The 14,898-nt window shown below is 46.0% G+C and overlaps 1 protein-coding gene across 3 annotated transcripts in view; it reads right to left on the bottom strand.

Moving 5' to 3' along the window:
- Window positions 1-14,898, bottom strand: part of kmt2d (lysine (K)-specific methyltransferase 2D) — a 30,493-nt gene that overhangs the window by 8,508 nt on the left and 7,087 nt on the right. For 2 of the 3 annotated variants that reach the window (XM_039604625.1, XM_039604626.1), the window contains exons 12-40: window positions 13,984-14,777; window positions 13,726-13,857; window positions 13,472-13,585; window positions 13,231-13,335; window positions 12,965-13,146; window positions 12,497-12,661; window positions 12,225-12,334; window positions 12,020-12,064; window positions 11,731-11,919; window positions 11,465-11,635; window positions 11,237-11,359; window positions 10,703-10,824; window positions 10,478-10,607; window positions 10,285-10,371; window positions 10,125-10,202; window positions 9,869-10,027; window positions 9,666-9,735; window positions 9,264-9,502; window positions 9,097-9,170; window positions 8,755-8,805; window positions 7,031-8,647; window positions 6,780-6,938; window positions 6,420-6,538; window positions 4,361-6,270; window positions 4,164-4,284; window positions 3,722-3,806; window positions 3,563-3,629; window positions 3,193-3,425; window positions 210-3,074 (exon numbers count right to left, since the gene is read on the bottom strand). In XM_039604625.1, the coding sequence (XP_039460559.1) occupies window positions 210-3,074; window positions 3,193-3,425; window positions 3,563-3,629; window positions 3,722-3,806; window positions 4,164-4,284; window positions 4,361-6,270; window positions 6,420-6,538; window positions 6,780-6,938; window positions 7,031-8,647; window positions 8,755-8,805; window positions 9,097-9,170; window positions 9,264-9,502; window positions 9,666-9,735; window positions 9,869-10,027; window positions 10,125-10,202; window positions 10,285-10,371; window positions 10,478-10,607; window positions 10,703-10,824; window positions 11,237-11,359; window positions 11,465-11,635; window positions 11,731-11,919; window positions 12,020-12,064; window positions 12,225-12,334; window positions 12,497-12,661; window positions 12,965-13,146; window positions 13,231-13,335; window positions 13,472-13,585; window positions 13,726-13,857; window positions 13,984-14,777 (10,316 nt within the window). The remainder of the gene's footprint in view (window positions 1-209; window positions 3,075-3,192; window positions 3,426-3,562; window positions 3,630-3,721; window positions 3,807-4,163; window positions 4,285-4,360; window positions 6,271-6,419; window positions 6,539-6,779; window positions 6,939-7,030; window positions 8,648-8,754; window positions 8,806-9,096; window positions 9,171-9,263; window positions 9,503-9,665; window positions 9,736-9,868; window positions 10,028-10,124; window positions 10,203-10,284; window positions 10,372-10,477; window positions 10,608-10,702; window positions 10,825-11,236; window positions 11,360-11,464; window positions 11,636-11,730; window positions 11,920-12,019; window positions 12,065-12,224; window positions 12,335-12,496; window positions 12,662-12,964; window positions 13,147-13,230; window positions 13,336-13,471; window positions 13,586-13,725; window positions 13,858-13,983; window positions 14,778-14,898) is intronic. The other variant, XM_039604627.1, reaches the window with a different exon arrangement.

Here is a 14,898-nt window from a genome sequence, read left to right as displayed (position 1 = left end):
GTAAAAGGTCAAAAAAATAAAACTGAGATTTTCCCCAAATATAACATCAGGGTAAAGAGTCTTGATGCATGCTCAATCATCCAGGTAAGTAAATCCCAAAAGGTTGAGTGACGAAACATTTCTCCCATTGAAAACACTACGTCCAGATAAACAGAATCAACCTTTTGGGATCAGGGTAAAGAGAATGAATGCACTTTAGGAAAACATACCTCCATGTTTCGTGGAGTCCCTTGAAGCTTTTGCTCAAGCATTGCCAGTTTACTGTTGATGTGACCATTGATCTCACTGTGGATGCCTTCACAAGGCCTCTGAGCACCAAGCTGAATATTCTTAGTTCTTAGGAGTTTCTGCAGCAACTGCTGTCCAGTCTCAGATCTAGGGCTTTGAGTCACAGCAGCATTTCCAGCATTAATAAAGGTAGTGTTGTTCCCAGCGTTAACCATCTCCCCGGTTGCTTCATGCTTTATAGTCCCAGTAGGAGCTTCAGCCGCACTGTCACATTGGACCTCCCTTGGTTCCTGTTTAATATTCTGTATTGTCATCTTGCATAGCTCCTCTTGTTTGTCTTCTGTACCCTGCTGCAACTGACGCTGAGCATTTGTACCTTTCTGTGGCCCATTGGAAGTCACTGAAGCAGCCAGACCACCACCGCCTGGTGACTGAGTGTCTGCTTTAGGTCCTGGACAATCAAGTGGACTCTTAGCCCCGGGTGACCTGAGTGGAGAAGCCTTGACTTGGCTATAGGGACTGCCCCTCCCAGCCCTGCTGTCAGCTATAGAAGGCGAGGAGACATGAGATGAATGGGGTGAGACTGGGTGGACTGGGCTCATGCCAAAGGGAGTTCTTGGAGAATATGCATGTGATGGAGAGCCCTGCACACGGCCTGCCATTAGTGCTTGCTGTTGGTTCTGGTTGGGAGTGGGTGGACGAATCCCCATAGCTTGATTAAAAGTGTGCCGTTGAGAATCCCCAGGGGAGTTGGCCAATGGCTGACGTGGAGATGCTGGCCTCACCATTGGGCCCTGGTCCATTGGGGAATGTGGCACCTGTCCTCTCATATGTTGCTGCATCATCTCTCCCACTTGGAGCTGCTGCCCAGAGACCATCATTCCTTGCTGTATCTGAGGAGCAACACCAGGTTGTTGGCCTGGCATACCTGGATGTTGTTGATTTCCCACTGCTCCTGGATTCCCCATGGCTCCATGTGACATTTGATGGCCTTCCATCCCAATCATTTGCTGTCCCATCTGTGAGAGCTGAGGCCTCAACTGATTTTGTTGGCCCTGACCTATTGGCATCCGCAGCATTTGTCCTTGTTGCCTTTGTGCAATCATGGCTTGGATGTGCTGTATCTGTTGGTTGGGGGGGAGACTGCGGAGCTGAGGATTCTGAGCAATAATGGCCTGGATGTTGATAGGGGCGCGGATCTGTCCAGGAGGAACACCAGGTCTCTGTCCCATCATTCCTTGCTGCTGAGCTCTCATCATACCCATTAAAACCTGCTGTTTCTGCTGTTGGGCCATGATGGCCTGCTGTTGTGAACTAAGACCCATCATAGCAGGTTGTTGCTGCCCTGGATGGTTGTGTACTGTGATCTGTTGTGGCATGGTGGTGTCCTGTGGCTGCTGTGTGGCATTTTGAAGAGTTTTCTGCTGCTGATGTAAGAAATCAGATGTTTTTCCTTCCTCTTTAATAGTCATCAAACTGGGCTTGTCAGTGGTGAGGGAACCTTGCCTCTGGACAGTGACTGGAAGTTGTTGCTGCAGTTGCTGCATACCAGTTTGCTGGTTTCCGACCAAACCCAACTGTTTCTCATGTACAGACTGGGGATTTGATTGTTGCTGCTGGCCTACATAAACCTGATTCTGGTGCTGTCGTCCCAGGTCAGTTTGATGATCATTTGCAGAGCCTAGTTGGATCTGGTTGGGAGTAGAGGGTCCACTCTGCTGTGGTGGGGTTCTTGAATCAGGGCTGAGGATACCACCTTCTTTGGGTCCTGAGTTTTGGCTCTCTGTAGATCCCTGGGGCTGGGGTGTGTTACTTCCTGCTGAAGGAGAGGAACCCATTTGTGGGGTAGAGGGTTGGGAAAGACCTTGCTCTTGGCCAGACTGGTTAATCAACTGTGCTGGTTGTCTTTGTTGTGTCAGTTGCTGCTGCTGAAGGTGGGCTAAATTCTTTGTAATATTTTGCTGAGATGCAAGCATGCGTTGGGCCAGAATGTTCTGTTGTTGAGGAGTCAACTGGGCATGGGGCCCCCTCAGGCCAGGGTGACCTTGAGCGCCAACCATACCCTGCTGTCCCATCATCAGCTGAGGCCTCTGCTGCTGTGACAATGCAACTTGTTGGTTACCAATTATTCCTGCCTGAGTTGATACCATGCCTTGAGAATGGTTAATAGACTGGCCGCCCACAAGATTCTGTGATGGAGCCACAGTCTGGCCTCCAACCATTCCTTGTGCAACCTGGACCAGGTTCTGCTGATTAGCTAGCATACCCTGCTGAGTGTTCACCTGTTGTTGCGCCATAAGTTGGTTCCCCATCATACCAGCCTGCGACTGATTGATTAAACTAGATTGTTGATTTGGGAGTGACACTGGTTGCTGGCCCATCAGCTGCTGTTGCTGGAACTTTGCCATCTGCATCCTATGCTGAAGTTGTCTTTCTTGAAGAAGCCTAGGGTCTGCACCTTGCACTCCAGGCCCCTGAGGGAAAAATCCTCCTGAAGGCCCAGGAGGACCTGGGACCCTGGCACCACTGGCTCCAAGAGCCCCAGAAAGCTGTGGCTGGGCTCCTCCAATAAAGGGCTGACCTTGGGGCATTCTGACAGGCATCCCACCTTGGGGTATCATGCCAGGATGCTGCCCCATTACTGGTGCCCCCTGCTGGCCCATCATCATCTGACCAGGCATTTTGGGAAACATGTGAGAGGCCCCCCCCTGTGCAGAATGACCTTGGGTTATAACACCAGAGCCTTGCTGCTGCTGTTGATGCTGCTGCTGCTGTTGTTGATGCTGCTGTTGCTTGCTTCTGTACTCTGCAATTAGATTTGTGTGCTCCTTCTGTTGCTTGCGCACCTAAAACAGAATATTTATGAGGAAATCTGTATATCATGTATATTTGTATATCAAATGTGCCAGAAGCCTTTTTTGTGCAATACAAAAATTGTTTTCAGAACATTGAACATCTACACACCTGGTCAAGCTGCTTCTGAATTTTACTCTGCTCTTCTGTGACCAACTTAAGTTTCTCTGCATCTGCCTCAGCAAACTCCCTGCCAGCTTTCTTAGCAGTGCGTTGCTTCGCACACAGTGCTTTGCGTGATTTGCGATGAACTCCTATCTGTTCTTCCAAAAATTTCAGTTGCATTTGGAGTAACTGCTGGGTATGAAGAAGCCATTCTTCGTATTGGTGCTGTTCAGCATCATCTGTAGAAAAGAAATCACAAACCACCCTTAGCTATCCACAAATGTATGGAGAATGCAATAAAAAAAGAAAGTCTTAACAAAAACAAAAACAAAAAAAGACTCAATTCAGCTCAAAAGGCAGTATTGGTCAAACATACTGATTATTCCTTGCACAAACTGAGGAGGGTTAGGTCTTGACTGGGGTGGATCACTTGTCTCTCCCTCCTAAACAGAAAAACGTGGCATTTAAATGACTCAACTATCATCAATTTTACAAATTAAATCATCAATCACTTTTTAAAAGTAAACCAACATACCTTTGCAGGTCCAGATGCAAGTTGATTTGGATCTGTGGCTGGGGCAGAAGCCAGCCTCTGAGCAAGCAGAGAAGAAACTTGTTGCCTGAAGAGAAAGCAGAACAGTGCTGAGTGACATCCACTTTTAAAAATACTTAACATGGGCCTCAGCAAACAGCTGTGCTAATGGTACAGTTGATCCTCTAATAGCAGTCTTTAACACTGAAGTCACCATTGCAGGCATGTCTCTGACACATAACTACTGCAAATAAGTGGTTGCTGAGCAGTTAACCTTGTGAACAGTGGTGTTAGGGATGCTAGTTTTATGTTTATCAGCTTACAAGAGCTTGAACCAACAACAAAAACTAGATCTGAAGATGATCAGAATCAACACATGCTCTACTATCTGGCAGCAGTTTAACAACGTCAAAAACATTTATAAAAAAAACATTATTAGAAATACCTGTTAATGCCAGTGGGAACAACCATTGGATCCTGTGCCAACACTCTCTTAATACCCTGAAGGGCAACCATCTTCGCCTTGGCAATGGGATCCATGTTATCTGTAGCAAATTTGTCCAAATCTGCAATAATAGGAGAAATTAGTGAATGTATGGAAAAACAAAAGAAGTTGTGACCATGACAAGACATGAAGCTTACCTTTATCTGGGAAGAAGCTGTTGGTCAGAGTTGACTGTTTTACTGCTGGCTGCTGCTGTGATTGATGGCCAAGTCCTGGCTGCATCCCCGGCTGCATCCCCGGCTGCATCCCCGGCTGCATCCCCGGCTGCATCCCAGGCTGCATCCCAGGCTGCATCCCAGGCTGCATCCCCGGCTGCATCCCCGGCTGCATCCCCGGCTGCATCCCCGGCTGCATCCCCGCCTGCATCCCAGCCTGCATCCCAGCCTGCATCCCAGCCTGGATCCCAGCCTGGATCCCTGGTTGCCCCGTCCTCATCATGGTTTGCTGCTGGGCCATCATGTGAGTTGGCGGTACCATTCCAGGTCCCATAAGCCTTTGCTGCTGCAACATGTGTGAAGCACGGGGTACCATCCCTGGCTGATTCATCATACCTTGGGGTGGTGGACGATGGTGGTGTGGTAACATTATTTGCCCAGATGAATGTTGATTCGGATGTGGATTTGGAATGCCTGGAAACTGTTGTGGCATGCCTCCTTGTTGAAGGGAACTGAGCTGTTGCTGTTTCTGTTGTTCTTTCTTTTCATGCTCCAGGAGATCTTGTATTAGAAGAGGCAGTTCACCATCTAATGAGCTCTCTACCTTTGCCAGATCTACAGCAGGAGAGTGCTGCTCCCCTACATCAGGTAGTCCTAAGGGATCATCACCCAGATCTCCATGTGGAGCAGCTGGCAAGGGATATGGAAGTCCCCCTAATCGAACAGAACTGAGTGAGGCAGACTGGCTCTCACTTTGTGAAGTCTTTGTTGTTGGTGCGGTCACACCAAGAGGCATGGATACCGCTTCTCCCATTTCAGCTTTCACCATAGTCTGTCCTGTTTGCAGCTGAGGCGTCAAACCTCTGTCTTCTACTTTAACTTTAGAGGCATCAGCGGTTTGTGAAGAGGGGGTTAGTTGAGCAGCAGACTCTAGTGCAGTAGAAGGGACTTTTGTCAGAGCCTTCTGCTCTGGCTCCACCTTGGCTTTGTCTTCCACTTTAACATGTGCAGAACCAGATGAAGCTGAAGGACCTTCACTTTCAGCTTCTACCAGCCGCAGCTGATCTGAGAAGACATCTTTAGGGTCTCCTTGGTTCAGTTCAGGATCAGTGTAAGCCAGCAGGTCAAACTCATCACTGTTGAGTAAGTCATCAAGATGTGGATCATTGGTTTCGAGGTTGTCCAGGTTTCCCAAGTCATCATCTCCTTTGTCAGGGTCCAGGTCAAGAGCCAAATCATCCTCATCTTCTACTCCTCCATCTCCTGGAGCATCGCCTAGCCCATCAAGATCAGGTTCTGGCAGTTCCTCTGCATTTTCTACAGCTGCAGGCTGGGGCTCTGTGACTATAGCTGGTTGTGAAAGCCGATGCTGCTCAGTACTGGGAGTGTTTTGGGCCGAAGTAGCATTTTGAGGTTGCATGTGGGTCTGTTGTCCAACAGACCCTGAGGACTGCTGAGGCAGTAAAACTGACAGTCCACCCTGTTGTAACCCCTCTGTCTGAATCCCACCAACTTGAGCTATAGGAAGTTGCTGAACATAAGGTGTTGACATCTCTTGCTCTGGGACAAAGAGACGTGGCCTGGGCTGGGGTCCACGGGGTATAAACTGGTGTCGCAGGGGTGGCCTTTGTGAATTATGTCTCAACTCAATGAACTGTGGTGGCGGACCTTGACTCACTGGCTGCATGGATTCACCTCCGTGCCCTGGCATCATGGCATGAGTATTACCCATGCCTTCCATACCTTGGATATTGACAGCAGGGTTAAGATTGTGCCTTATGCCCACAGTTTCCATGCCAGGCTGAGGGAACCTCCTTGGGGCCTGGCCCTGCCACTGAGGAGGGAATGGTGGACGGGTAAACATACCCTGTGGTCTGGAAGGTCCTGGTAGCCTGAAGAAAGACAAAAACAACGAAAGGGAGTTGGACTAATTTAAGACACCAATTGTATCTTCAGGGCCAAAAGATTTATGCCTGAATTTGGTTCAGTTTAGACCAATTTGGTTTATTCAATCCAAGTACCTCATTATTTAAATGCTTACCGAATTGGATCAACAACGGCAGGGTTTCCTGCATGTGGTGGGCGAATGAGCTTATCATCTGTGGGCATCTTCCCCGACACAGAAGCCTGAGCACTTGAAGCGGCAGCAGCAATACGCTCCTAAAAGAAGTAATAATTGTACCATTGTCCCTTGACTCATTAGTTATTAAAAAAATGAAAAATAAATCAAATATAACTTTTTTCATAATGTCTGTATGAAAATCAGAAAACTAAAAAAACAAACAAAAAACAAACAAACAAAAAAAAAAAAAAAACCCCGACATCTTCCAGATTCCCAGGTAAAAATGCCTGCAAGATTTCACATTGGTAATGTAATGTTATTCAATCACAGGATCCTTACCTGTGGATAAGGTGGTGGTGCTCTGTGAGTTTTATCCTGCTGAAAGGCTCCCATCCCTCCCCCAGACCATCCAGGGGATGCACTGCCAGCAGCAGCAGCTGCCTCCTTCTCTTGTCTGTGCATTTGTTGTCTGATCACAAATTCCCTCAGTCTTTGGCGCTATAAAACACAAGAAGCTTTGATCAGCTAAGAAAAAACAAAAGCATGCAGAAGTGCACTCAATGCCTGCTCAAAGGCAAATATTCTGATACCGGTCTGTGCTTTTCCAGATCAGCAGGGCTGAGTCCTACTACTGAAGGGTCCTGTACTGCTGAAATGTCAGAAATTTCTTGAGTTACTGGCAAAGATGGCTGACTTGACATGTCTGAAGTGTGGACAGCTGGTATTTCTTGAGATGCAGAGGAAGGTGGCACTCGCGAGGTAAGGCTGTCTGCTGACAAAGCCGGCTGAGTTTGTGGCTGTGGTTGCTGCACCATCTGAGTCTGCTGTTGAGTTATTTGAAAGCCTCCCGTGCTCGGGCTGCGGCTGAAAGTAGGGGGAGCTGATGGCTTTCCAGAGAGGGGATCCCCTATAGATGTATTAGTAGGATGGGCTGGAGGTGGCTGGTTAGGATGAGGGGATGTTTTGTAACTTCCAGTTCCCTCTGGGCCAATAGAGGAAGTGCGAGGTGGCTTATGGACTGCTGCAAAAGGGTCTCTAGATTGTGGCCTTGAAGGTGGCCGAGAACAAGGGTCTGGAGATTGGAAACGAGGAGTAGCAGGAGACTGGACAGAGTAACCATCATTGGACATGCCACCAGGAGTGTGGGGAGACTGGCAGCTGCCCTGGGACTGTGGGCTGGAGGGTACTCTAGGACATTGCTCCTGTTGAGCTACAGAGTGTCTCTGGGGTCCAAGAGAACAATTATCACCTGACTGCGGTCTGGTAGTTAGTGGAAGATGAATATGGGGATCAGAGTGAGAGGGAGACTGCCTGAAGCCTTCAGCAACATGGCTAGGTGAAGCTCCAGGATGAAGTGCCCCACTCTCCCCTTGGTGCATTCGTGGTGTTAAAGGTGCCTTGAACAAACCATCTCCAGACTCTAGCATTCCAGCAGGGGAGCCGGTGGACAGCTCATGTCTGCCAACTGCAGAGGAACGTGGAGAGGGTGCACTCATATCAGTCCTGTACTGCCCTGTGCTTGCAGGAGAGGAAGCCAATGCAGACGGTGACGGTGAAGAACCATATTCTGGCCTTCCCATTCCTTGCTGGGTTCTGAAGGGATCTCCATAGTGGGTATTGTGGGATGGTGAAAAAATGGTCGACTCCCCGAGCCCAGGACCTCTTGAATGAGGACTTTCTGGAGGCCCTAGGGACTCCTGAGAGCCTTGCTGGGATTGTGGAAGAAGACCCTGTTGCTGCTGCAGCTGTGATCTGAAGTAGGGGTCAACCTGCTGAGCCCGTCTGGGGGTTCCAGGAGTTCCTGGTTGCATGTCAAAAGGGCCAAGACTGGCTGGCCGTCCCTGAGGAGGGCCCTGCGGGCCGGAAGCAGAATAACCTGAGGAAGGGGCCTGTAAGGGGCTGGCCCCAGCATTAGAGAAAGGTGTGTTTGGGTGTGAGTGAGAATGGGGTGACTGAGGTGGAAGCTTAGCCAAAGGATCGGTCCGGATTTCAGCTGATAATGGAGTTTTGACAGGTCCATCTGAGAAAAAGACAGAAGATGATCCTGAATCGGGAGGCAAGGGAAATGAGCTGTCTGCAGAGCTGGGTTGAGAAGAGATTGATGTTGAGCCTGAAGGTGGTGGAATCTGGAGGTGTAAACTTGGCCGTTCTCCCTTTGCACGTGGTTGCTCCGTTTTTACTGGCCTGCAGACTTGACTCTCTGCCTGCTGTGAAAAGGTAAAAAGAGCACCAAAGGAACATTAACCACACACACCATAAATCTAATGAAGTCACTTGCTAAACTTAAAAGAAAAGAAATCTACTTTTAACTCACCTTCTGTGCCTTGTTTATCCTCTGAGCTGCTCGGTTATCTTTGGCCTTTTGCTGCAAAGAAAGAGAGAGAGAGGGAGAGAGAGAAAAAGTCATTTTCTGCACATACATATAGGCGCACACAAGTCCAAGCATGAACTCTTATAAAAAGAGACTAAAAAACACAATGAATAATTTTTTTTTTCTTTTTTTTTTTTCTTTTTTTTTTTTTTTTTTAAAAGGAGGACCTAGTATATGACCAACTGCAAATTTAGAAATGTGTTAAAAAGAGAATTACACCAAACAAATGATAATGTGAAAGAATAATGTATTAAACAAAGCAAAAACAGAAAACAGAGAACCTACCAGATATGGAACCTTGTCAGCAGCTGGGACCTTCCTCCAGATTTTCATGATCTGCTTGCAGCGACTAGCCCAATCTGTGATGAGAGAAATATTTAACACTTACGTTACAACTGTGACATAAACTTAAAAATCATGACTTTGATAAAATAGGTTTCTTCTACACTAACCTGGGTAGTCCTGTTTGAGAGTTGGGAAGTTTGTATTGGCATAAAGAACAGGGGAAATAGTTGAGAGCTCTCCAAGCTCCTCATCCTTCTCCCAGCGCTGCAGACTACGCTGGTTATAGGACAGACCATCACCCTCTCCCTCTGTGGGGGTTGGTGGGGAGGAAGGAGTTGCTGGGGTAGAGGGAGTTGCCCAAGGGCTCTCCTCACTGCCATCTGGACTGAACAGCCCTCCTCTGTCCCTGTACACCATATAATAAGTTAGAGGGTTTGTTTTTTGGTCAAATGAAAAGGCCACATGCAGGGAAAAAAATTATAAATCATTGGGAATTAAGCTTCTGCTTTTATATGAGTATTAACTACATAACTGAGATGCTGTGAAATAAAATGCACTAATGAGCCTACCGCATGTCGAAGAACGGTGACTGAGAAATTCCAGGAAAGGCATCCATCATTCCAGCTGAGGGCAGGGACCCTGCAATTCCGGTAATTGAATTAAAATACAACAGTATTTCAATCATGCTTTTAATAATTCAGGAATCATACAACAGGTAATAATAGCTGCGGTTTGAATTATATGAACATCTGTAGGAAACCCTTGTTCTCACCTGAGGGGAGAGCTCTCTGTGGCAAAGCACTACGACTGAGTTCTCCCTTATTGCCCTCCAAGATGGGCTTCATGCCTCCCAAGGAGGAACCATCCGACACTCCCAGAACCTTCCTGAAGAACTGCTCAGAGTCCTGACTCTCCACCCCCTGTGGAAGACCTATCACACAAGTACAACAGCATGGAAGGAAGGAATAAATGATATTACAAGTCATTCTTAAATGCTATATAGCATTGTGCCCTCCTCAGGAAATTACCTTCACTTTTTTCTGCATCAGAATCATGAGGATCAGTTGACACCTGGTTTGTCTGCGATGAGGATGGTGTAGGAATCCCTAAAAGGTGTAAAACTTTAAAACAACCTGGAACTGCATGTTAAAAAGGTCTATTAACTTCACTTCCCATATAGATACTTACCTGCACCGTCTCCCTGAGCCTGGGGGGCTTCACCCCCCTCTTGCTTGAGAGGACAATTAATGTCCACCACACGATCCCCGGCATCAGCTAATGAAAGAAACAAAAAGTTACATATCCTGCAGTGACTTTTTTTCCTAACCAGCATCCCACATTCTATACCAAATAACCCATAATATCAAGTTAATGTTCTTACTGTCTGGGGTAGTACTCTTGGTTGGTGCTGGTAAAGTAGGTCTGATGGGGCATGAACCTGCCCTCTGCCCTGGAGGTATCATCACTGCCTTCTTACTCAAGTCTATCAGTGTCTTTCCAAAGAATGCCTCCTGCCGGGAATTACAGATGTTTACAATATATACATCAAATCAGTGCATATCTTTATTTTCACTTTTAAAACATGGCACATAGAGAGACAAGAAACCTGGAGATAAGCTGGAAACATATCCTCGAGTTTGCTCCTCTTCCGACCCCGACGTTTCTTGGCCTGTTCCTCTCCCTCCACTGGTTTAGGATCCATAATGTTGTCTGTGTCAGGGTGGGGCCCTAAAAATATAATAATAACATTCAGTTTTCTTAGGTTTAAGTTATTTGCATAAAATACATTGAATCACACCTCTACAAGTTAAGCAGAGATGAGGATGTTCCAAGGGAGTTGAACATTAAAAATGTCTAAGTGTGTGAAGGTGGGGGCATGTAGTTTCTGCATCATGTCAGATTTTAAAGCATTTTGTCACAAATTAAGTCCTGATCACGATTTTCTATTGAATCACCCTGATTATTTTTTTGCTTGATTCCTCTACTTTACCACCTCATTCACTTCAGCATTGTGGCTTTAATTAAGTAAACAAGGACTTGGTTTGATGTCAGTGGTTTATATCTGTCTAAATGCAGCCTTAGATCAGTAAGAAGGTGAACAAGCTCCTATGTTCCATAGCAAGCTATTGTTGTCACAAACCTTCTTCAATAGTTCGCTCAATTGGCTGTCCATCCAACATGGTCTCTCCAGCCAACTGGGCAAAAAATTCTTTCTTCATCCGTGTGTGACACTTCCTTTGTCGCACCATAAAACCTCCAATTCCTAACATAATTAAAGGAAACATATGTTTTAATTATTTTGGATATGATGATATGTCTATGTAGATACTGTAAATGCCTTTATACAGCCACATTCATGATTGCATACCAGGCCTGTAAGGTTTTCGCTTTCTTTTCTTGCTGTCATCTGTCTCCTCTGCTCCCCCTTTAAGACCCTCACAGTCACCGTCAGCACCTGCATCCCGCTCAGTACCACCATCTCTCTCAGGGCTCCCAGGTTGGTCCATTTTTGATTCACAGTCCATGGGTTCCCCACAGCCTGGTTATATAGAGGAACATTTATTTATTGTAAAAGGCACAAAATAATCCTGAAAACTCTTTAGAGACAAATGAATGAGTGGAAATTGTCCAAACCTTTTCCCTCATCCCCTTCTCCTTCAACCTCTCTTAGATCCATTCCATCAGGACCTCCTTCAGAGCACATAGTGCCAAGACGGGAGCGACGCTGCCGTCTCTTGTGCAGAGGAGACATGGAGATGCTACGAAGCAGGGACATGCCTGACTCTGTAAGCCAAACACCCTCCAAACGGTAGAACTGGGGCTCTAAAAAGTGACAATTACAAATTTAAGTAAAAATAAAGGGCACAGACTCAGAAAATGTACTTGGAATAATTAACTAACATAAGGAACTACATCTTCTTACCTGGCTCTTTTATCTTTATTGAAGCCATAATGGCTGACTCTACTACTGTGACCAAAGGGCAAAAAGTAGGGAGAAAAAGAAAACTGTGTCACCAATGAAACAACGAGTCAAAAAAAGGAAAAACAAAAACAAAAGAAACAAAAACCCCCCCACAATATCTTAATTATATTTCTGAAGACCTAGACACTGTCAATCTGAGACTTACCCACAGGTTTTGGAACATATGGGGTGCAAGATGTGCAAGCAAAGCCCTCATCAGAAGCCTGTTCCACCTCATCCTCTGTGTACAGACTCTCACAGACGGCATGGACCCATCTGCATAGGCACACATAAAAACCTAGCTATGTGCACTTTTCAACAAATCAAAGATGATATGGAATAATTTATGATATGAAAAATACATAAGTAATGCCTTCCTCGCTTTCATTTTCTGGTTATTTTGTGCGTTTGTGTGTAGTTCCAATAATCAGCACCCACCGATCGCAGTACTGACACTGCAGCAAGAGCTCCTCCTCCATGAAATTCTCCCGGCATACCGGGCAGGTGACGAGGCTGGCGCAAGGCCCGCAGTGTGTGTAGTTGTTCTGCCACTCGCAGTGGAAACCTGGTGAGTTGGAACCACACTGCACACAGCACACACACCTGGACAGAGATACAGATGTAGTGTAGTGCTTTATAACATTTTTCCAGCTAATATGCAAGATTAAAAAAATAAAACTACTGATACCAATGTGATTGGTGTAACAAATTTTCTGTTGCTACAGAAGCAAGAGCCGGAGGGATGGGCCTCTGAATTGCAAATGAAGGCTGAGCCACCAGTGTTTTACATAATATGCAAATTTGGATATATTCATTTCCATTTGACCCAATTCAAAGCTACATGGATGAACAAAGCTTTGTGCACTTAAGTTTCTTGTTTTTTTTATTATTTCTCTCTCTTTTTACCATTTGCACTTCCAACCACCCTTGGGTACAGTGTGCAGGGGAGGATCCAAGCAGTAGGTGTGATAGCTGACATCACAGTCGTCACACAGCAGCAGACGAGACGGGTCTGAAGCCTTTCCACACACTTCACACACAATACATTCCAAACAACGCCAGCCCTTACGAAGCATCGTCTTGGTGATCTGCAGAAGACATCAAATTTAATCTGGATTTTCAAAACAAAACAATGAAAACATAATCCATCATAAGTTTAGCATTGTTCTTACTTTGCTGTTAACACAATAAGGATGGTAACACTGAGCACACTGAGCGCAAGCCAGCAACTGCCCCTCTACACCCTTTCCAAAACTGCCACAGACGACACACATGTCCTAAAAATACAAGAGAGAAAACAAAAGAGAAAAATTAAGAACAATAAGTAAATTTGCAGTCATACAGAAATGTCAACTGCAGTGCTTAGCACAGCAAATCCACACAGGGTAAGTGAAAACGTCAAAGCAGCTTTACCTGTAACAGAACAAATTTATCGGTGTTTGAAAAAAGAACAACTGTGTTCTGCATGGTGTCATCTTCTTCTTCGTCTTCCTCCTTACTCAGTCCAGTGTCTGAGGTCATGCTTAGCTGTAACAGTGTAGTAATTTTGCAGAAGTATTTTATTTCAAGCAAATTTATGAAAATTATAAGAACTACATATTACTAAAATATTAAAAAGTTAAACAACATTTAAAAAAACAAAAACATGCTCAAAAAGTGCAACTCACCAAAAAGGCGTCGATGCAGGAGGCCATAGCTTTAAGGCGTGACCTCCCACCACGCCCTCTCCCTCCTCCACCACCACCACCACCACCACCACCTCGAGGTCTACGCTTTCCAGGGAAACTACTGCTTCGTCCCTGCAATTCATAGAAACAGCCTTTTCAATGTCAAGTCACGTTATAACAATGACATAATAAAAACAAAGACTTAAATTAGTGCCAGCTATCAAAAAATATATATCAACTAGTACATTGTGACCTCACCTGTTTGACCCTTGAGCGGCCTGGGGACCCTCTGCGTTTGGCCTTTTCTCTGTCACTTCTGAGAGGTTCAAAGGGAAGAGAGTCATCGGTCTCAGTGAGCAAGTTGTCAGTGTGCGAGCGGCTGGAAGGTACAAGGCCAAGCTCCATGGAAAGCTGAGGGTCGGGTTCTCCTGGAGAGCCTAGAAAGCCACTGCTGCTCTCATCACCATGGCTCATATTTGACATTTCATCCAGCAACAACTCCGGCTTAACCTCTTGTAGTTTTCTCTTGATGTCCTCACTGTGTCCTTTCATTTGGTCATCATCCTCATCCTCCTCGTCCTCCTCCTCCTCAGAGTGAGGTAATAACCTCCCCTCTATGTCAGCTGCAGAGAGGGACTCTTGTGTGTCTATTGATAAAGAACGATTAGAAAGCAACTGGAAGTCATGGCATGGACTTCGTTCCTGCTTTTCATCCATAGACAAAGGCTCCGTTTTAACCACAGAGACTGTGGAAGCTGGTAACTTCTGGGGATCGTTACAGAACGGTTCTATACAGATGTCACCAGATGCACTCTTCAATAACTCTTGTGATAGTTCTTGTTTAACTGAGGGAGGAGCCTCTTGCTTCTCCTCATCCACCTCCATGCTTTCAGGGCCTTGCTGTGACACTGGTGTTGGTTCTACTTTACAGCTGTTGTTAAACTGTGTCTCTGCTGTGGGACCCTGGGAAGCTGCCACTTGACTCTGTGCCTCTTTGGCTCCGTCTTCAGCAGCGGGTGGACAAGAGCCCCTCTGCTCTGTTGTTGCACAGCCTATTTGAAATGAAGGAATGTGTGATTATCAGCACTGTCATTTTTACATCCATTATAAGATACAAAGCACATTGGAAAAAAAAATCAAGTTCTGCTTGGTGTTTATTTTCATATATAGTAC

This window comes from Oreochromis aureus, linkage group 20, assembly GCF_013358895.1.
Source record: "Oreochromis aureus strain Israel breed Guangdong linkage group 20, ZZ_aureus, whole genome shotgun sequence".
In the NCBI taxonomy this organism is placed as follows: Eukaryota; Metazoa; Chordata; class Actinopteri; order Cichliformes; family Cichlidae; genus Oreochromis; species Oreochromis aureus.
Note: the sequence above shows the minus strand (reverse complement) of the source record. Positions and strands in the feature narration are given on the sequence as shown.